Source organism: Pan paniscus, chromosome X (assembly GCF_029289425.2).
Source record: "Pan paniscus chromosome X, NHGRI_mPanPan1-v2.0_pri, whole genome shotgun sequence".
Lineage (NCBI taxonomy): Eukaryota > Metazoa > Chordata > Mammalia > Primates > Hominidae > Pan > Pan paniscus.
The window spans coordinates 21,142,770-21,163,236 of NC_073272.2; the positions used below are offsets into that span (position 1 = coordinate 21,142,770).

Sequence of the window (20,467 nt, forward strand, 5' to 3'; positions counted from 1 at the left end):
GTCAACATGTCCCAAACCATTCAGACCAGATTTTTCTCCTGAGCTGGACATCTGGCCTCCAACCTTTTCAGTTGCTTTGGTGTTTGTCTCTGTGTGTGCTTTTATCATCGGCTGAGCCACGCTGTTAACTCGCAGTGAGCCTGTGAACCAATAACTAGAGAAAACAGATTTTTCCCATTGTCCTCTCGACATATATTGGGAAACAAATTTTTTGATCCGCGTTCAAGTAGACAGGGCAGAACTTTCCAACTGCTACGTGATCTTTTAAAGACAAAGTTAGTGGCAGACCATTTACAGAAACCAGATGTTCTGTCTTTTGGCTCTGAGCATGCTGCTAATCTTCATCATCTAGTGTACTGAACGAGATGTACTGAACGAGGGCTGCAGAGCTGCAGCACCGGCAGGAGTAGGCGCTCGGTAGGACGGGGCCTGCACAACCTCCCCGGTAGTCAGCAGAGCGGAATCTAGGAAGGCTCCCTTCCCGCGGCGCCCTGGAGGCGGGGCCCCACCTTCCCACGCGGGCGCTATCAAGCCCCGCCTCCTCACCCGCCCGCGGCTTGGCGTCGGAAAGAGCCCTCAGCCCCTCCCTCTCTGGCGCTGATACCCAATGGACAGCCTCAGGCCTTTAGCGAGGGCGGAGCACCCCCTGGACGCCGTTCTGGTTGACCCGCGGCCCGGCGCAGCGCATGACGTTATTACGACTCTGTCACGCCGCGGTGCGACTGAGGCGTGGCGTCTGCTGGGGCACCTGAAGGAGACTTGGGGGCACCCGCGTCGTGCCTCCTGGGCTGTGAGGAGTCGCCGCTGCCGCCACTGCCTGTGCTTCATGAGGAAGATGCTCGCCGCCGTCTCCCGCGTGCTGTCTGGCGCTTCTCAGAAGCCGGTGAGACCTCCCGGGCGGGCCGGGATGGGGCGCGAGTGGGGCTGAGGCGGGGCCGGAGGGCAGGGCGGGCCAGGCCGGGCCACCCAGAGCGGGGTGGAAGGCGCCAGGGGAGCCGGGGAGCCTTTACTTCGCCTCCGCGCCCTGCATTCCGTTCCTGGCCTCAGGAGAGGCGGCACGGACCGGGATCACGCCAAGGTCCGTGTGAACTTCCCCCTTCTCGACACCCCCCTCCCGCCCCCGGGCCCAGCTGTGCGCCAGGCGAAGTCGGTGTGCTCAAGAGGTGCCTGTTGGGTTACAGGACACGGAAAGGGTGGCCTCGGCCTCCTTCGAGTCTCCAATTGACCCCACTCATTTCGGATCTTCTAACTTAATTTCTCTTGACCGAGAGGCTTTGTAATAGCGTAGACTCTGGAGACAGGGTGGCTTCGTTCAAACAGCACCCTCACCATTGACTAGCCCTGTGACCTTGAGCAAGTTTTTAAACGTCCCGGGGACCCGGTTTCCTAAAATGTTTGCTCGAAGTGGAGTTAATCTCTAAATGGAGATAAGAGTTATCTCTGAAATGTTATCGGTTATTAAAATGTTATCAGTTAACTCTAAAATGGAGATAATAAGAGTCCCCACCTCTTGGGGTTGTCTTGAGGATTCAACGAGTGACACGTGTGGAAACGATTCCAAATAGCACCTGGCACATAATCGATAACATGTGTGTTGAATAGTGTTATTTATTGAGTCTCCAGTTCGGTATACATTTCTTGAACACCTGTGCTCAGTTCTGAGGCGGGTTCACAGAAGGTCAGCCTCTTCAGAAACAAACTTCCTCCTCTTCCCTCTCCCTCAACATCTGAGCTTTTCTTGGCAGTGAGTTCAGGAGCGCCGAAGCAGAACTCAGAGGACGCTGCCCTCCCCTCCCCTTACCTACACATTCTTAGGGTACAAGTAGCTAAAGCAAAGAGCAACGATGCTTGAGGGGTGGGGGGTAGAGTTTAGCACTATTTCATGGCCTCAGCATTTAGAGGTGCCTAACACCTGAGCTTCTAGCATTCTGACCCCCTAGGCACAGTGAGGTCGTGTTAATTGGTGTAACTGCAGGCCTCGGGATTCTGGTATTTCCCCCAGGACTTGATACCGCTCTACTTAGTACAGGCAGAGATTGTCAAAAGGTAAGAGGTCTGCCGCTCTAGGAATCCTGTTGCCTAAAATAATGACAAAACTGCCGGGTGCGGTGGCTCAGGCCTGTAATCCCAGCATTTTGGGAGGCTGAGGCAGGTGGATCACCTGAGGTCAGAAGTTCGAGATCAGCCTGGCCAACATGGTGAAACCCCGTCTCTACTAAAAATACAAAATTAGCCGGTCGTGGTGGCGGGCTCCTGTAATCCCAGCTACTCGGGAGGCTGAGGCGGGAGAATAGCCTGAACCCGGGAGGCGGAGTTTGCAGTGAGCGGAGATGGTGCCATTGCACTACGGCCTGGGCGACAAGAGCAAGACTCCATATTTAAAAAAAAAAAAAAAAAAAGCGTTCCCTTTAGGGATATCTGTGGGTAGAGGGCTGTACCGGTAGTTACGGGCTCAGAAACATCCTTCCTTTAGGCACCTGATGTAGGTTTATTTCTTCTTCTGCAAGTCAGGTTCATTGTTTCCTGTATCAGTTTGCAGGGTCCCCCCCCCCGCCACCTTACAGTAGGAAGAAAATTGAGTTCCAGATATGAAGTCACCTTTGAAAGTGCCCAGGTATCTTTCCACTTGGTGGTGTAAACTCTTCAGATAATTAGAAGTTTTCTGTGTCACTCAACTTGTCATGGACTAATTAGGAACCATTCTTGAAGCTTTTAAGGATAGAACTAAAAGTTTCACTTTTATTTTTTTAAAGGGTGGAATAATAAACTAACGTGTTGACTCTTTGTATTTTGTAATTCTTCATACTTATGGATGTCTTTTTACTTAACTATAAGTAACAAAATAGATCAACGTTTTAGTTTTTTATATTATACATGTAAAAAGACATTTTGCATATAAGCCTTTCACAAAAATCTTGACAGTAAACAATAAGCAGTGGCTCACCCAAATTAGGCAGACTTACTGCACTAGACTCCTACCATCTGTGTGATACTCCATGAAGGGAGGGAGAAGGGTAGGCAGCTGGTCTGATGGCTGTGACACAAGTTAATCCCCTTAACCTCCCAAGACGCTGTGTGTTTTTTCCTTTTTTATTCTCTCTGGTTTACTTTCGTTTTGTTTGAGACAGGGTCTCTGTGTCACCCAGGCTGGAGTGCAGTAGCAGGACAGCTCACTGCAGCCTTAGCCTGCTGGGCTCAAGCGATCCTCCTGCCTTAGCCTCCTGAGTAGCTGGGAACACAGGCATGTGCCACCACCACACCCAGCCAATTAAAAAAATTTTTTTTTTTACTGGAGACATGGTCTTGCTATGTTGCCCAGTCTGGTCTCCATCTCCAGGCTCAAGCAGTCCTCCCACCTCGGCCTCCCAAAGTGCTGGGATTACTCTCACTCTCTTAAAACCAGGCAGGTAGGGAGATTTATCTCAGGCTTAAAGATTGCCATTGTCTCATCAAAGAGTGTTTGGTGTGAAACTTTGAAATGAATATCAAGATTGTGTTTTTATTTTTGAATAAGGTTTATAGTTTTCATAGTTCTTATTTCATGGAAGAAGACTGAATGCATTTAAAATGTTATTTTATTGTTTGCATTTCTGTATGGCTCCTTTTGTGAGATCTTTACTAGCAATGTTTTGGCTTTATAAGTGGTAGGTAAGAGTTTTAATTTACACTGTTAGAATCTGGAATTTTTGAAATGTTTTTCCTCTTTCACATGAATGGTTCCTATGTATTTAGGAAGTTAAAGTTTTACTTTTTTTTAATTAATTTTTTTTTTTAGGCTGGAATGCAGTGGCACAGTCATAGCTCACTGTAGCCTCAGGTGTGTGCCACCATACCTGACTAATTTTTTAATATTTATTTTTGTAGAGATGAGAGTCTCATGTTGCCCAGGCTGGCTTTGAACTCCTGGCCTCAAGTGGTCCTCCCACCCTGGCCTCCCAAAGTGCTGGGGATTATAGGCGTGAGCCATCATGCCCGGCCTAGTTTTTATTTTTTAAAATTTGAATGGGTTGTTCGTGGTCTCTGTCAGAGAGGAATCCCATTTAACAGAGAATCTTTTTATGGCTCTCCAGAGAAAATGAATGGTAAACTTATCTTTTCAACAAGCTCTCACTCAGAAATGATACACTCACACTTCTGATAGGACTTTTAGCTTCTTTAACTTTGTTCCTTTCACTCATATCAGTGGTTCTTATTTTTGAGATACACAGTAATGAAGCCATGGGAGAAAGTATCTAAGTAGCTTTCTGGCAGTCCTAATCTTTGCAGGCGCGAGATTACAGGCGCATGCCACAGCACTGGGCCCCTTCTTGCTCTTTATTGTATAGCATTATCCTGCCTCATTGTTTCAACTCTAGGATTGAGAAAGAAGTTACCTTTTCTCTGTTACTGTCGCTTGGCTGGTTTGGACTCCTGCCTTCCAAAAACTGCAGTTTCTGTAGTTGTATTTGGAAATTTATTTCACAATACAATAAATTTCTGGCCCCACAAAATATTTATTAACTGCCAAGAATAACACATCTGTTTGATTGCTAAATATAACCATTGATTTGCTGCTTCACCTTCTCTCAGCTTTACTTCTTCCCAAATTCCTAAATTTCCTTCACTTTTTCTGAGATACATTAGTGGACTGTCTCTGCCTGTAAGTTAACTGAAACACTGATTCCTAGTATTTCAGTTGTTTTACTCCAGCACTGTCATTGTCTGTGTTTGTTGGCTTTGTCCGATAATGGTCTATTGAGGGGTGAAGAGATACGTAATTAGCTTTCTGCCTATTGGCTTGTACACTCCAGGGTATACTTGGCAGATCAGTCTTGACTCTTCTCACCAAGATCAGTCCAGTGCTGGATTAGGTAAGGTATGAACACATCAGATGTGCTTTTTATGGAGAAATCATGTTGGTTTACATGTCAGTGTGTGAGAATGTGGCAGAAGGGAGCTAAAATAGTATGATAATACTACTGGATAAATTTTGTGGTCTAACCTAAACCTTAGCCATTACATAGAATACTTTTGCTGTGAGCAGGTTTGCTCAGTTGTAAAACTGGAAAGGAATCATTTCTCACCCCCCGCCTCCAAGCTTTTTACCTCCAAACAGTGACAGCCACCCAAACATCAAGAGAACAGTGTTTCAGAGAACATTTCTTTCTACTGGGGCTTCAGGAGGAGCCTGTCCAAGATTTAGGCTGTTCAAATTATAAATTATAAAACAGCTGGCTCAAGCCCATTGTGTTTAAGTCAGAGAGTGCTAAGTATCTTTTCTTTTGTCTTGTCTCCCTAAAGTATTTATCTCATACTTCAATCAATTTAAAATATTTTTTCTTACAGATCCAATTTGATAGAAGAGTCAAGTTTGCCTAGAGTGGAGATTAAATCATAGTTTTATTTGAAGTATAACTTTGGCTTGCTCAAAATGAACAGTATCTGGTTATGACTAAGAATGGCATGAAAAGGCCAGACGCAGTGGCTCATGCCTGCAATCCCAGTACTTTGGGAGGCCAAGGCAGGTGGATCACCTGAGGTCAGGAGTTGGAGACCAGCCTGGCCAACATGGTGAAACCCCATCTCTACTAAAAATATAAAAATTAGCCGGGCGTGGTGGTGGGCACCTGTAATCCCAGCTACTCGGGAGACTGAGACAGGAGAAATCACTTGAACCCGGGAAGCGGAGGTTGCAGTGGGCCGAGATCGCACCACTTCACTCCAGCCTGGGTGATAAAAGCAAAACTCCGTCTCAAAACAAACAAACAAAAGAATGGCATAAACAGACACAGCTCACAGATGATCTAGTCTCTTTAGCCACTAATTTCATTATATTCTCACTATAATTTCTTTGAAAACAAAGGATGGGTTTGTTTTTTGCCCCTCTTTGCGCTGCTTGCCTTCAGATGCGGGATAATCCTGTTTCACTGGCCAAAGCATGGATTCATTTTGGAGGCCAAGGAAGATGCAAACACAGTGCACAGGGTGGAAGAGAAGCCTACGAATATGTTGGGGCTTATTAAATTTCCATAACTTAATTCTGATAACTGATTATTATACTTTCCAAAATAGCTGACAATTAAAAAGTACTGATTTGTTTGTATATTTTTGTCTTTTAAGGCAAGCAGAGTGCTGGTAGCATCCCGTAATTTTGCAAATGATGCTACATTTGAAATTAAGGTAAGAGATGTTTTACTTTGTTAATAATTTTTTCACAGGTACACTCTGATATACAGTTTTACCTTTAGAATAGAACATTTTGATGTTCATGCTTAGTCATCATTTTCTTCTAAATGTTCCAGGATCAGAAGTTCAGAGAAGCTTCACGAAAACTAGAATTTATTATTAGCAGCTTGCTGTTGTTCTGTGGGGGGAAGGGGGAGGAGCTAGAAAATAAAAATAAAAGCTTATTCAAAAGTTTGGAATGTAATTCAGTGAAATATTTGAATAAGAAGAGTCTTAGTCGTTTCTTTGAAGGTTCTTTCAACCTATAACTCAGTTGGCTTCTAGGGGCTTTCAGTGAAAATCATCTTAGAAAGATTTCCTTCCCCCAAGCCCCATCTCATTGCACAGTGAGGTTTATGGATTTAAGGAACAGAGGCGATATGAAGCATTACTGATGTGCTCCTTTGCAGTTTTTCAAGTTCAATATTATTTGCAATGGAGTTAGATCTTAGAGTGGTCAACAGTGTTTGCAATGTAGTATGTGGAGGATAATAACTACCTTATTCCATTTCAGAAATGTGACCTTCACCGGCTGGAAGAAGGCCCTCCTGTCACAACAGTGCTCACCAGGGAGGATGGGCTCAAATACTACAGGATGATGCAGACTGTACGCCGAATGGAGTTGAAAGCAGATCAGCTGTATAAACAGAAAATTATTCGTGGTTTCTGTCACTTATGTGATGGTCAGGTGAGTGGTAGGTTTGTGGTGGAACTGTGTTATTTAGGTACTGAAGTATGGCTTGTACTTATTGGGCTTTACCCTGCCATATGTATCAGAAGAGTTTGAGGCTGGTAATGTAATTTTCTTTTATTTATTTATTTTTTTGAGATAGTCTCTCTCTGTCGCCCAGGTTAGAGTACAGTGGTGATCTTGGCTCACTGCAGCCTCTGGTTAGAGTACAGTGTGATCTTGGCTCACTGCAGCCTCTGTCCACTGGGCTCAAGCAATCCTCCCACCTCAGCCTCCCGAGTATCTGGGACCACAGGTGCACACCAACACACCCAGCTAATTTTTGTAGTTTTTGGAGATACGGGGTTTCACTATGTTGCCCAGGCTAGTCTCAAACTTCTGGGCTCAAGTGGTCTGCCCACCTTGGCCTCCCAAGGTGCTAGGATTACAGGCGTGAGCCACTGTGCCTGGCTGAAGCCAGTATTTTAGAATTAAAAAGTAGAATGCCAAAACCTGCTATGAAGCTTAGGCTAAAGAATTCATTCACACATAACATTGCCAGTTTTCTGTACCTGTTCTTAGAGTTTTACTATTTTAAAACTTTCTGGCACTATGATCGCCTGTACTGTATATAATTTGGAGAGAAAGGATTAGTTTGTTTTTTGTTTTGTGGGCTTAGGTCAAGGGTTAGAGTCAAATACCTACAAGGGCCAGCCAGGTAGAATAAATGAGTGAAGAAGGCTAGGTATACAAAACAGAAAATGGTGACAGGGACTCATGCTGAACTGGCACCAGCATGCCCTACCCAGAGGAATGCCATGACTTGGTTCCAGCCAGTTGGTGCCATGTGGAAATCAGGGGTAATGTTTCCTGTTTTCCATGTCTAAGAGAAGGCGGAAGTCTGGATTTTCATGTGAAATTCCCCAGTGTTTTAATGTTGACAGCTGATGTAGGCTTTTCTTTTAGGTCATCATACAGGAGAAAGGAAGGAAGTGGCACATGTGTGGGTTGCCAGTTTATTGCTTCTGGTTTGGGCCTTCCACTCTGTATTTTGGTGGAAAATAGCTACTTTCTCTGGTTATTAATGACAGGTTCTACTAGCCCACATATTTCACTGTGGTCTAGGAAACGTTTTTATTTAGAAACATGTATCGTATTGCCTCATAGTTTCTCCTTCCTCTAACACAGGAAGCTTGCTGTGTGGGCCTGGAGGCCGGCATCAACCCCACAGACCATCTCATCACAGCCTACCGGGCTCACGGCTTTACTTTCACCCGGGGCCTTTCCGTCCGAGAAATTCTCGCAGAGCTTACAGGTTTGCTGTTGATTTACAGAAAGGCGAAATGAGTGGATTAAGTTTTTAAATATCTGTCATTAAGATGCTATTATGAGTTAATATTTGTTAAAAATTTTAAGTTTCTTTTTTTAACCCTCTCTCCTTTGGTGCTCTGGTACTTCTGTTGTGCTCTTGAGTTAACTGACCATTTGTGAAGTTCTCTGGCCCCTCAGGTAAAAGTTTAAAACAGGTTGGTGCTATAAAATCACAATAGGTTTGGTTATCATTCAAGCATGCCAGCAGAAGTCTAGCAGTCACAGAAAGTAAGTTCGGTTGAAGCACTCCATGGTATGCAATGTAAATTCTAGAAATCTTCTTAATATTCCCCTTTTCTTTGTCCCCCGTGACTATTTGTTTGTTTTGGTGGTTTTTTTGTTTTGTTTTGTTTTGTTTTGTTTGAGACTGTGTCTCACTCTGTTGTCCAGGCTGGTGTGCAGTGGTGTGATCACGGCTCACTGCAACCTCCACCTCCCGGGTTCAAGCGATTCTCATGCCTCCACCTCCTGAGTAGCTGGGACTACAGGCATGCACCACCACACCTGGCTAATTTTTGTATTTTTAGTAGAGACGGGGTTTCAACATGTTGGCCAGGCTGGTCTCCAACTCCTGACCTCAGGTGATCCACCTGCCTTGGCCTCCCAAAGTATGCTGGGGTTACAGGTGTGAGCCACCGCACCTGGCCTGTTTTGTTTTTTTGAGACAGAGTCTCGCTTTGTTGCCCAGGCTGGAGTGCAGTGGCCTGCCTCAGCCTCCCAAAATGCTGGGATTACAGGCGTGAGCCATTGTGCCTGGTCCTCCTTCTTCTTCTTTTTTTTTTTGAGACAGAGTTTCACTCTTTCACCCAGGCTGGAGTGGCTGGAGTGAAGTGGTATGATTTTGGCTCACTGCAGCCTCCGCCCCCCGGGTTCAAGCAATTCTCCTGCCTCAGCCTCCTGAGTAGCTAGGATTATAGGTGCCCAACCACCACACCTGGCTAATTTCTGTATTTTTAGTAGAGACCAGGTTTCACCATGTTGGCCAGGCTGGTCTTGAACTCTTGACCTCAGGTGATCCACCCACTTCGGCCTCCCAAAATGTTAGGATTACAGGCGTGAGCCGCCGTGCCCGGCCCTCCTTGACTCTTGAACTATGGTTGTCCCTCTATATATCCAGGGGATTGGTTCTAGGACCCTCGAGTATACCAAAATCCTCAAATACTCAAGTCCCGAAGTCAGCCTTCCATATCTTCGGGTTTGCATCCTGAGAATATTGTATTTTCAATCCATGTGTGGCTGAAAAAAAAATCTGTGTATAAGTGTACCTGTGCAGTTCAAACCCTGTTCAAGAATTGAATATATTTAGTGTACTAGTATAGGAGAGGTCCTAAGATGTTTGTAACTGGCCAGAAAACCCAGAAAAGTCCAGGGTACCATCTGGATGGAACATCTGAAGGAAACTACGTGACTAGAGAGTAGGAAAAGCTGGAAAGGTTGAAGCACATGGAACTAGTGAAAGGACAAGGAGAAACATGTGTTTGCCTGGAGGGACAGGTACTTAGACGACTGAACTGGCCTCTGTGTTGTAATGGTTGAGCCTCAGAGTACATATTTGGGGTGCGGTTTGGTTTGCTTTGTAGAGTTGGTTTGTTCTGCACATGTGTATGTTCTGCTATTTCCAGGACGAAAAGGAGGTTGTGCTAAAGGGAAAGGAGGATCGATGCACATGTATGCCAAGAACTTCTACGGGGGCAATGGCATCGTGGGAGCGCAGGTAGTCAAGGACGAGGATTGTGTGCTGCTTTAGATTTGGCCCTGGACTTTGTCTTCAAAAACTTTCACAGCCCCAGACAACTTTTTCTGAAGTAGTACAGCCATGTGCTGCACAGTGACGCTTTGGTCAATGTCGCATATATGATGTTGGACCCATAAGATTATAATGGAGCTGAAAAATTCCTGTCGCCTAGTGATGTTGTAGTGGCACAACACATTACCTTTTCTACGTTTAGGTACACAAATATTTTGCCTACAGGATTCAGTAGAGTCACATGCTGTGCAGGGTTGTAGCCTAGGAGCAGTAGGCTCTACTATACAGCCTAGGTGTGCAGTGGGCTGTACCATCTAGGTTCGTGCATTACAGTATGGTGTTCACATGACAAAATCGCCTAGTGATGCAATTCTGAGAATATATCCCTGTTGTTAAGTGACGCGTGACTATTTTGGGGGCTTGGTTTGCTTTTAAAGACCTAGTGCTTCATATCCTACCGTTTGAGAGATGAGTAGATTTGGATGGTGATTTATAATGTTTCCTTTTAGGTGTCTGCTGTTTTATAAGTAAGCAGGAACCTCTAGCAGTGGAGCCATACCTTCCCCTTCCTATTTATATTTCAGTACATTAATTGCTTTATCTTGTCAACTTCATTATGGGGTCCTTGTTCTCATCAGTTAGTGAATGATGAAGAATTAACAGCACAAAATTATATCCGGACTGTTTCTTTTCCTTTCTAATATATTAAGATTCTATTATGTGGTTTTTTTTTTTAAACCTAGGTTTTATTTTTTCTTTTGAAATGGAGTCTTGCTCAGCCGCCCAGGCTGGAGCAGTGGTGTAATCTCAGCTCACTGCAACCTCCACCCCCGGGTTCAAGCAATTCTCCTGCCTCAGCCTCCCGAGTAGCTGGGAATACAGTTATGTGCCACCATGACCAACCATTTTTTGTATTTTTAGTAGAGACGGGGTTTCACCATCTTGTCCAGGATGGGCTCGATCTGTGGACCTCGTGATCTGCCCAAAGTGCTGGGATTACAGGCGTGAGCCACCACGCCCGGCCAGGTTTTATTTTTTAACTCTTGAATGCAGAAATGTTATTGCTTACTGGTTAAAATAGAACATAGTATTTATATATTACTTTACTGCTTCATTGAAAATATCGGAGGTGGGATAAACAGAGAGATAGGGTTGGAAGGAGAGTTTGTAGCAGCAGTGTAATTTCTGTGTCAGATTCTGGCCAGGAGTGAAAATGCAGGGCATTAATTAATATCTCCCCTCATGGATTTCTGTGGTTCCTTTCTCGGTTGTCCTTAATGTTAGGTGCCCCTGGGCGCTGGGATTGCTCTAGCCTGTAAGTATAATGGAAAAGATGAGGTCTGCCTGACTTTATATGGCGATGGTGCTGCTAACCAGGTAATTATGTCTCTTAACTTCCCAATAACAGTCTTATTTTCAAAGTCTTTAATATTTACAGTTGAATTTCTAAAGAAGTAGCGTATTGCTTATTAGGTGAAATAGCAAGTCCTATAGCTAGCTCAAATTTGGTTGACTTATGGCCAGATTAGAGATTGACCTCTTAGCGTTGTTTCACAAGAGACTTACGGGGGCACATTCCTGTGAAGGAGCTCACCTTTGCTCTACATCAGTGCTTGGCAAAGGCCCTATGGTAAAGGACCTCCCCACAACCTATTGCAAAACAATACAGACCCATTCTCTTGGATGTCCGGGCTGGCAGTGTCAAATTCGGATAATAGCGTCTGAGTCCTAACTCAGTTTCTGTGCTTCTCTTGTTACCGAGTAATCCCCAGTCTGTGGCCAGCACTCTGTGAAGCCCTGTTCTAGAGGCTGATTCTTAGGTGCTGGTTCACTCTGGCTATCCAGTGGGCCTGATAGATTTCATATTGATCTTTTTTCCAGTGTGTTCCTTACTGCTAGCATGGCCCCAAAGAAACAAGTAGTAGTTGGTTTGTCACCTTCCTTAGTTGCAAGAGTATGATGCCTGCTGCTTCTCCTCCACCACCCACCCCGCTTTCCCTCACCACCCAAAGCTCCGTTTTAGAAGAGGAGGCTTTCTGTGCTTTATGAAAGCTTTCTGTGCCAGGCAGAGCAGCAGCTGTTAGAGATGATGAAGCCTGGAGAAAGAAGCCAAATGAAACCCCTTTTCATAACTACTTCCAGGGCCAGATATTCGAAGCTTACAACATGGCAGCTTTGTGGAAATTACCTTGTATTTTCATCTGTGAGAATAATCGCTATGGAATGGGAACGTCTGTTGAGAGAGCAGCAGCCAGCACTGATTACTACAAGAGAGGCGATTTCATTCCTGGGCTGAGAGTAAGGACACCTGTGGTGGGGCCGGGGCCAAGGCCAAGGGTATGTCCTTGTGCAGACCCTTGACGATCTTAGAAACATTGGAGAGTTTCATTCTCATACAGGAGCAGGTCATGTGAAAGTAAAATGGTTTGGGGCAGTTGGATTCATGCTTCGCCCCTCCCCTGTTTATTACCAGGTGGATGGAATGGATATCCTGTGCGTCCGAGAGGCGACAAGGTTTGCTGCTGCCTATTGTAGATCTGGGAAGGTAAGGCTCTAAAGCCCTCTGGGCTAATGACATTTATCTCTGGAAGTTCAAAGACTGCCTCCCATGTGCCTGCTGAAGATGTTAGTGGGTAGCTGCTAATTGAGGTGCATGAGATGGAAGCAGAGTGAAGCCAGCAGGGCTCCTTTGGGTAGCTTGGTCTTGGTAGCTCACCTGCTGGGAAGCCCACATTTCTCTCATTTGGGGGAAGTCTGTTCTGGTGCTTCCTCTGCTTTGGCCTGTCTTCATGACAACTGCTTTGCCTTTTCCTTAGGTTAATTCTGTCCCTCCTCCCCACCCCCCATTAATCATGAGTCCCTTGAAGGAACAGATTGGGGATCCCCACAGTGTCCAGCATAGAATGTCATGTATACAATAGGCATTTAATATGTGTGTCTTATACAAATTAAACAGTATGGTAGAAGCTTGTAATCTTAGTCTTGCTCAGTCCTAAGGATCTTTCCCTTTTCAGTGTATGGCAGTGAGGGAGATGGTAAGAGGGAGACTGGCCTAAAGAGGTTTCACTTCCTTCGGCACTAGTATAGGCTTAGGAGCTTTGGGTGTTCTCCCTAAATCAGTGTTCTACAGCCCAGAAACAAGGTTTCTGAAGTTGGCACTTCAGCGCCATACCATGTACGTTTAGGCAGTGATGTGAATCAGATGTGGCCAGCAATGATGGAAATGTCACAAAGTGGAGAGACAGGGAAGTGAGGGTGGGAATGTAGTAACATTAAATAAGAGCTAATGAGTAGAATGAACTAGAGCAGGACCGAGACGACAGCTTGGGTACAATGGGCTGAGCAGTCTATGTCAGGACCCTAAGGCTGGGAGTGCCAGGCCCTGAGTGATGGGTATTGACCCCACCTCTCCCAATTCCTGAAAAGAATACATGGGGGCCAGCCCTGGCTGGAGACAAGGGGAGTTGTAGAATGTGTGACTTTCCCAAACAGATAACCTTCACAATTCTGAGTTAGGTGTTACTGTTTTGCCCATTTTGCAGACAAGGAAACTGAGCCATAGAGCAGTTAAAGGTACACAGCTACTCTGTCTTGGAGCCAGCTCCCCACTCACCCATTTTAACTGCTGCACCAAACCAACCAAGGATCCTCAATGTTTCTCCACCCCAGTGTTCAGAGCCATCTCCTGGAAGTGGGCTAGTGTAGAATGAGCGAGCCCAACTGTCCAGACTCCCAGCAGAGCCTTGGGGTTTGGGTAGCAGAGGTTGTTGGTGCCTGCCAACTTTGTTACACACTAGCAAGGTCTGTGAAGTAGGAGTGGCTGCCAGCCCCACAACACACCATGAGAAAGGAGCATGAGATGGAAATCTGTCTAGCCAATAGCAGGAGGCTCTAGAACATGCTCAGAGCCTTTTTCTTTTTTTCACAGGGTCTCGCGCAGTGGCACACTCACAGCTCACTGCACCCTTGACCTTCCAGAATCAGGTGATCCTCCCAAGTAGCTGGGACTACAGGCGCACGCCACCATGCCTGGCTAATTTTTGTATTTTTTGATAGAGATGGGGTTTTGCCATGTTGTCCAGGCTGGTCTCGAACTCCTGGGCGCAAGTGATCTGCCCACCTCAGCTTCCCAAAGTGCTGGGATTACAGGCATGAGCCACCATGCCTGGCCTTCAAAGCCTTTTTGATTCAAAACAAGCTGTTGGCAGATTGCCTTATTAAAAATGAGAAAGATGAAATATGCGATCAATACTTGCTAGAAATGAGAACAGATCAGTCAACCAATAAGAAATTCGTGACAACTCAGAAGATCTGATAAGAATACACTGGACGCTTAATAAAGGGCCTGCGTTTGAGGCCGTGGATTGTCGGCCTGTTCTTCCAGTCATCGTTCCTAACTAACTGCCTACCGGTTCTCTTTTAGGGGCCCATCCTGATGGAGCTGCAGACTTACCGTTACCATGGACACAGTATGAGTGATCCTGGAGTCAGGTACACTCATGGGCAGTGTGGTTTCCATAGGGGTGGGCTTTGAATGGTGTTACATGGCAAAAGCAACACATTTCAGTATTTGCTTTTGGAGCTAGATACCAGTTCACTTCATGTACGCAGTTGTGTTGGCATCAAGTTATCTGAAAGCAGTGCCTCCTAATAAGAAAGCTTTCTGAAAATGCCTACAGTGTATAGTGTGTGTGAGCACAAGCAGCAATTTTTAAAGAAAGAGTGTTATATACCTTAATTGTAGAGGGAAATTGTTACATAAAACAGGGCTGATGGTAGTGTAGTATCTTGGGGGCATTTAGCTTTTGTAGGCATTACCCCAAGTCTACACCTGGCATACTCTACCTGAAGAGGATCAGAATTTGGAGATGTTCCTCTGTCTGGTATAGAGCTAAGGGTAACTGGGTGTTCAATCCGTTGAAATACATCAATCAAAAAAGCTAGGAAGCTTCCACTAGGAAGGCATGAATTTTACTTTTTTGCTTAGTAGCTCTGGCCTGTGATTCTGGAATCCCAGTTTTGACACAGTTGAATGAATAAGCCTTTGTAGAGTGGACTTCTAAGGAAAAATCATGTAGAGAGCACAGTATATGGAAAAATGCACTTTGTGTAAATCTGTTGTTGAAAATGGTAGAATCCTTTTAGGGTTACTTCAGATGATATAGGCATAAGATGCATTGGTTTTGCTGGCTGTGCTTCTTTAGGAGGACTTAAGGGAGAAAGGCAAGGCACATGGATTTCCTGCTTGGCGCTCTGATGTCTCAAAGTCTAATTATCACCACACACACCATCTCTGCTGTCCCCACCCATGTAGTATACAGGAGCCCAAATGGGTGGGACAAGTGACACTTCTTTAGAACCTTACATCTAAATCAAAGCAGCGAGCAAAAACTTGGCCCCTGTTGTCAGAATGCCAGGGAAGCCATGTGACTCACCAGTGTACAGTTTTCTAGAAAAGACAGAAGCAATTATTACAGAATGTTAGGCTGCGTTCTGGTATTTTGAAAGTATAACAACTCTGCCACGCCTATAGTGACATAAGCATTGGTATGCCCCTTTGTTTCAGAAACACACTTCTGTATTTCACCTCATTGGGACAATCCAACCCCATATCATGTTTCATCACGCTGTCCTTGCTCTACTGGAACTGCTCTTACTGATCGATTACTACTTTTCCCTCCCCATAGTTACCGTACACGAGAAGAAATTCAGGAAGTAAGAAGTAAGAGTGACCCTATTATGCTTCTCAAGGACAGGATGGTGAACAGCAATCTTGCCAGTGTGGAAGAACTAAAGGTACAGTCACTTGTTCGTGGTGGTTTGAAGGTTGGCTTTAAAAGTTGCCACCCCTGGGTGGCCACAGAGTTTGTGTGGGTTCCTCCAAGCCCAGAAAGTGATGTCCTGGGACATAAATAGTTCCAAAGTCCCTCGGGGTGGGGGGCTTTTCCTTTAGTTTCCTCTATTCAAAATTGTATTACTCTTCAGATTTTGGTGGACTGTGAACCACCATCACAGTGGCAAAGCCCCCACAGTAGCATGGTTCTTTTTTCCTAAAAGTATACTGTGGATTTTTAATTCATAAAATAGATACACCCTAGAAATCTGTATTCCAAAATCTTCTGAATTAGCAACTGTTCGTACTTGTAGTTAAAGAGTTACACCAGCAACAGGTCCTCAGCAGAACTCTAGTTGGTACCTAAGCTGCTGTTCATTCTAAAACCTTTTACACTGTTACCTAATTTTTAGGAAATTGATGTGGAAGTGAGGAAGGAGATTGAGGATGCTGCCCAGTTTGCCACGGCCGATCCTGAGCCACCTTTGGAAGAGCTGGGCTACCACATCTACTCCAGTGACCCACCTTTTGAAGTTCGTGGTGCCAATCAGTGGATCAAGTTTAAGTCAGTCAGTTAAGGGGAGGAGAAGGAGAGGTTATACCTTCAGGGGGCTACCAGACAGTGTTCTCAACTTGGTTAAGGAGGAAGAAAACCCAGTCAATGAAATTTTAAGGAGGAAGAAAACCCAGTCAATGAAATTCTTGTAAACTTCCATTAAGTGTGTAGATTGAGCAGGTAGTAATTGCATGCAGTTTGTACATTAGTGCATGAAAAGATGAATTATTGAGTGCTTAAAGATTATTTTTGACTTAAAACAGTATACTTTGAACAAATACTCTAATTATGAAAAGGAAGAACAATTCCTTAATTCCTTGTATGCCTGTACTCTAATTATGAAAAGGAAGAACAATTCCTTAATTCCTTGTATGCCTGTTTCCCCTGCCCCCACTCTAATTATGAAAAGGAAGAACAATTCCTTGTATGCCTGTTTCCCCTACCCCCAGCCACCTTTTTGGGAGGAGACCATTATCGCGGGGCCCCTCACAGCCATACTTATGGTAACAGCCCACAGCATTCTACCAACCATAGCACCCACCCCGAGCAGCGCTGGTGCTGCAGCCTGTTCGCGCTGACCATCATTTCTCTACAAGATACAATATTTATTATCAGGCAAGAGGACAGTTCCATTTTAAAATAAGACTTTTGTAATCATTTCAATGTAATCAATGTAATCAATCATTTCAAAGGCCACATAACTTAGTTTTCTCTACTTACACATTCAGTATAAATATGAAGCTATTTTCTGTTCATATCAAACGTTAACTACAAGGCACATTCGTATCAATTTTGTGTTTCTCAAATTTAAGTACCATACCAGTTCTGAGGCAGTGTCCCAGCTTCCATGTTTGTTTGTTTGTTAAATACCCCTTGTTTCACCATTGCAGCAAGTGCTGAAGGGTGTTTTTTTTGAGACAGGGTCGGGCTCTGTTGCCCAGGCTGGAGTGCAGTGGTGTGATCATGGCTCACTGCAGCCTCCACACCTCCTGGGCTCAAGCAATCCTCCCACCTCAGCCTCCTGCGTAGCTGGGACTACAGGTGAATTTCCTAATATTCCGGGAGGTCAAAACCAAGGCTCACTGTTTTCACAATACACACAGTTCTATGTTTGTAAATAACAGGTTTCAAAAGAAACTCAGGACAGTATTTAAAACAAGTTCTTAAACTATTAATTGAACAACGGCATTTTTAAATATGTAAACACAGCGGAATTCGTGTATACACTAACAGAAGCTTTAACAAAACATGTAGCGTGGTGGGACACTCTGCCACAGCTTAGCTGATTGGTATCAAGCCTTGTCTTTGGTTTCTGAGGCCTCCTGAGCGCTTCTGTACTGGGAGACCGCACTCCAGAGTCTGCAGAGGAGACCACCCCTGGGAAACAAACACAGCTGTCTTCAGAGTCAGTGCTTCAAGCCAACAGAGCTTAAAACTGCAGTCCCTAATTTAAAAACCTAATGAAAATAAAAACATTCTCCTCACATATGGAGGTGACGCTCATGTCCCAGCAGTAGTAGGACATGGCCTTAGAGGTACGTACCTGCAGAGAGCTGGCTATTTCAAATGACTCAGGAACAAGAAGGCAGGTTGCAGTTTAAAGAAGGGGGTGGGTCCAGCGTGCAGGCACGCTTGCCATGTGCCTCCACCCACTCCCAGCCAGGCATTAATGGCAGGAGATTGGCCAGCTCTTCTCTGTCACATTCCTATTTCTGACTTCTGCCTGGCTTTCAGTTTCTGCCCCGCCTTGGCTTTTTCCCAGCTTGAACCTAATAGAACTCCAGAGTTTGGGGGGAGGCCCAGCCCTTTGTTTTCTGCTCTTGAAGCATATTCACACATAAAAAGTTGTATTCTCTTATACAAACTGTTTTGAGGCTCTTACCGTAGTCGAAGGTATCTTAGATCTTCCTTAGTGATCTCATTAAGAATATCCGAAAGTGTATAACCCTCTTCAACAATCTGAAACAAAGATCAGATCCTTAAGAGCTGAGCAGCTGTGTAACAACAGCATAAGAATTTCTTTGTTGTAAATTTACCTTTTCAATTGTCTTTGCATCAGCTCCTTGCAGCCGCAACCAGTCTATAAGCTCTTTATCTGTTCTCTGCCCGTAGGGGCCTGCTGGGTTCTCTGTAATACCTGTAACGATTGGCAATTTGTTATATATTAGTCTAACCATAAAACTCTTCAAAAGTAACCAGTTGGATTAATAAATGATTCCAGAATGTAAATGTGATGTGAAAAAGAGATGAATTAACCCTGTATCACTGAACCACGCTAATACGTATTACACAATTCATAATTCTGAGATTCACTTTCTAGAAAGCCTCCTCATCTAGGATACCTTCAGTTAGTTTGGAATTTGACATGTTAGGTCTACCACTTTAAATGCTTATCCCCACATCTTTCAAATGCCTTTCCTTAGGAATCACATCCCTAACTGCACTGGAAATCCTACAAGGAAATAGGTTTTAGTGTTGAGGTCAGAGCTTATCTAGTCCACATTCCAAGAGGTAGCTCTGGAGCTCGTTTCTAAGTGGCCCAAAACGAATGTCAGGTTGATGGAGGCATATTTATTTACTTATGCAGTAAACTACCCTTTTTAGGTGTCCAATGTGCTATGAAGGTGGCAGCACAGATACAGAAATGACTGTCACTCCCAAAAGTCCTCATGTGCCGTTTACAATCAGTCCCCTCACCTCCCCATTCTGATTCTGTCCCTGTAGTTTTGCCTTTTCTGGAGGAAAAGGAATCATGGTATGTGGCCTTTTGAATCTTTTTTTTTTTTTTTTTTTTTTTTTTTTTGAGACAGGGTTTCACTGTCACTCAGGCCAGAGTGCAGTGGCATGACCTCGGCTCACTGCAGCCTCAACCTCCTGGGCTCAGGTGATCCTCCCATGTCAGCCTCCTAAGTAGCTAGGACTACAGGTATGCATCCACCAAGCCCAGCTGGTTTTTTTCTATTTTTTGTAGGGATGGGGTTTTGCCATGTTGACCAGGCTGGTCCTGAACTCCTGGGTTCAACTGATCTGCTAGCCTCAGCCTCCCAGAGTGCTGGGATTACAGGCACGAGCCACGGTGCTGGCTGTGAATCTAGCTCTTTCACTTAGCATACTGCATTTACAATGCAGCCATGTTGTTGAATGTATCAGTACCCCTTTTTATGATTGAGAAGTAGTCTAGAATCTACTGGAGTCCTGGATTAACAGAAGATAACCTCAAATGTTTCTTCAGAGCTAACTAGAATATTAGCTAGATGTTAAAGTCTGTCTCATTGGAAAATGACTTACAATTCGATTTTAATTTTAACTGAAGGTGATACAATTCTTGAGTTTTCTGTTCTAGAGTTTGCCGCAGAAGATTCTGGTACTCTCTCTCTTTTTCAACTAGGTGTTCCAAAAGTCTGGTTTAAAAAAAAAAAAAAAAGCCATTATCCAGAGAGCATTCAACACCATTCAATTTAACTCAAGCATCTGTTGTGCATACATTAGAGATGGAAAAAAAATGGAAAATGGGACAAGTCTAAGAGTCAGCCTAGAGAGGGAAGCACATGTGTTTCTTCAGGTTCTGTGACTCAGACTTCAGTCTGCAGAGGGGAACCTTCCTTGTGTTTTCCTCCCCTTGACAACAAAGGCCAGTGCTCACAGCTTGGATATATTTTTGCAATGGACTCAATGTGTGCCCCTCACCCGGCCCAAGTTCATATGTTGAAATCCTAACCCACAAGGTGATGGTGTTAGGAGACGGAGCTTTGAGAGGTGAGGTGAGAGGAGTGTCCTTGTGAAAGGAGACCCCAGAGGCTCCCTCATCCCTTCCACCATGTGAGGACACACCGCGAGAAGATGGCCATCTGTGAATGGGGAAGCAGGCCCTCACTGGCCACGGAATCTGCTGGCACCTCGATCTTGGACTTCGAGTCTCCAGAACTGTGAGAAACACATTTCTGTTGTTTATAAGCTGCCTGGTCTCTGGTTATTTTGTTACAGTAGCCTGAACGCACTCAGGCAGTTTTGTCTCAAAAACGTATCGTGAACCAAAAGATGCCGATGTTAATCAGAACTCAGCCAGAAGGACGATGTGATTATTTA

The 20,467-nt window shown here is 44.7% G+C and overlaps 2 protein-coding genes across 2 annotated transcripts in view; one reads left to right on the forward strand and one right to left on the reverse strand.

Annotated features, from left to right (window-relative positions):
• The first annotated feature begins 659 nt into the window (after positions 1 to 659).
• Positions 660 to 18,610, forward strand: PDHA1 (pyruvate dehydrogenase E1 subunit alpha 1). Its single transcript, XM_003819553.7, has 11 exons — positions 660 to 883; positions 6,100 to 6,159; positions 6,719 to 6,892; positions 8,063 to 8,189; positions 9,868 to 9,959; positions 11,277 to 11,369; positions 12,135 to 12,290; positions 12,466 to 12,537; positions 14,416 to 14,483; positions 15,680 to 15,788; positions 16,239 to 18,610. The coding sequence occupies exons 1-11, from the start codon at positions 827 to 829 to the stop codon at positions 16,401 to 16,403; spliced, it is 1,173 nt and encodes a 390-aa protein (XP_003819601.1). The 5' UTR covers positions 660 to 826; the 3' UTR covers positions 16,404 to 18,610.
• Positions 17,674 to 20,467, reverse strand: part of MAP3K15 (mitogen-activated protein kinase kinase kinase 15) — a 155,403-nt gene continuing 152,609 nt past the window's right edge. The window contains exons 26-29 of the mRNA XM_034950280.3: positions 19,670 to 19,782; positions 18,418 to 18,518; positions 18,264 to 18,340; positions 17,674 to 17,758 (exon numbers count right to left, since the gene is read on the reverse strand). Of these exons, the coding sequence (XP_034806171.1) occupies positions 17,674 to 17,758; positions 18,264 to 18,340; positions 18,418 to 18,518; positions 19,670 to 19,782 (376 nt within the window). The remainder of the gene's footprint in view (positions 17,759 to 18,263; positions 18,341 to 18,417; positions 18,519 to 19,669; positions 19,783 to 20,467) is intronic.

Bases quoted from the DNA above. Each gene is read 5' to 3' on its own strand.
- PDHA1 (XM_003819553.7), top strand. From the start codon at position 827: ATGAGGAAGATGCTCGCCGCCGTCTCCCGCGTGCTGTCTGGCGCTTCT. The intron at 9,960-11,276 runs GTAGTCAAGGAC...CCTTAATGTTAG, and splicing joins ATGGCATCGTGGGAGCGCAG to GTGCCCCTGGGCGCTGGGAT. The intron at 14,484-15,679 runs GTACACTCATGG...CCCTCCCCATAG, and splicing joins ATGAGTGATCCTGGAGTCAG to TTACCGTACACGAGAAGAAA.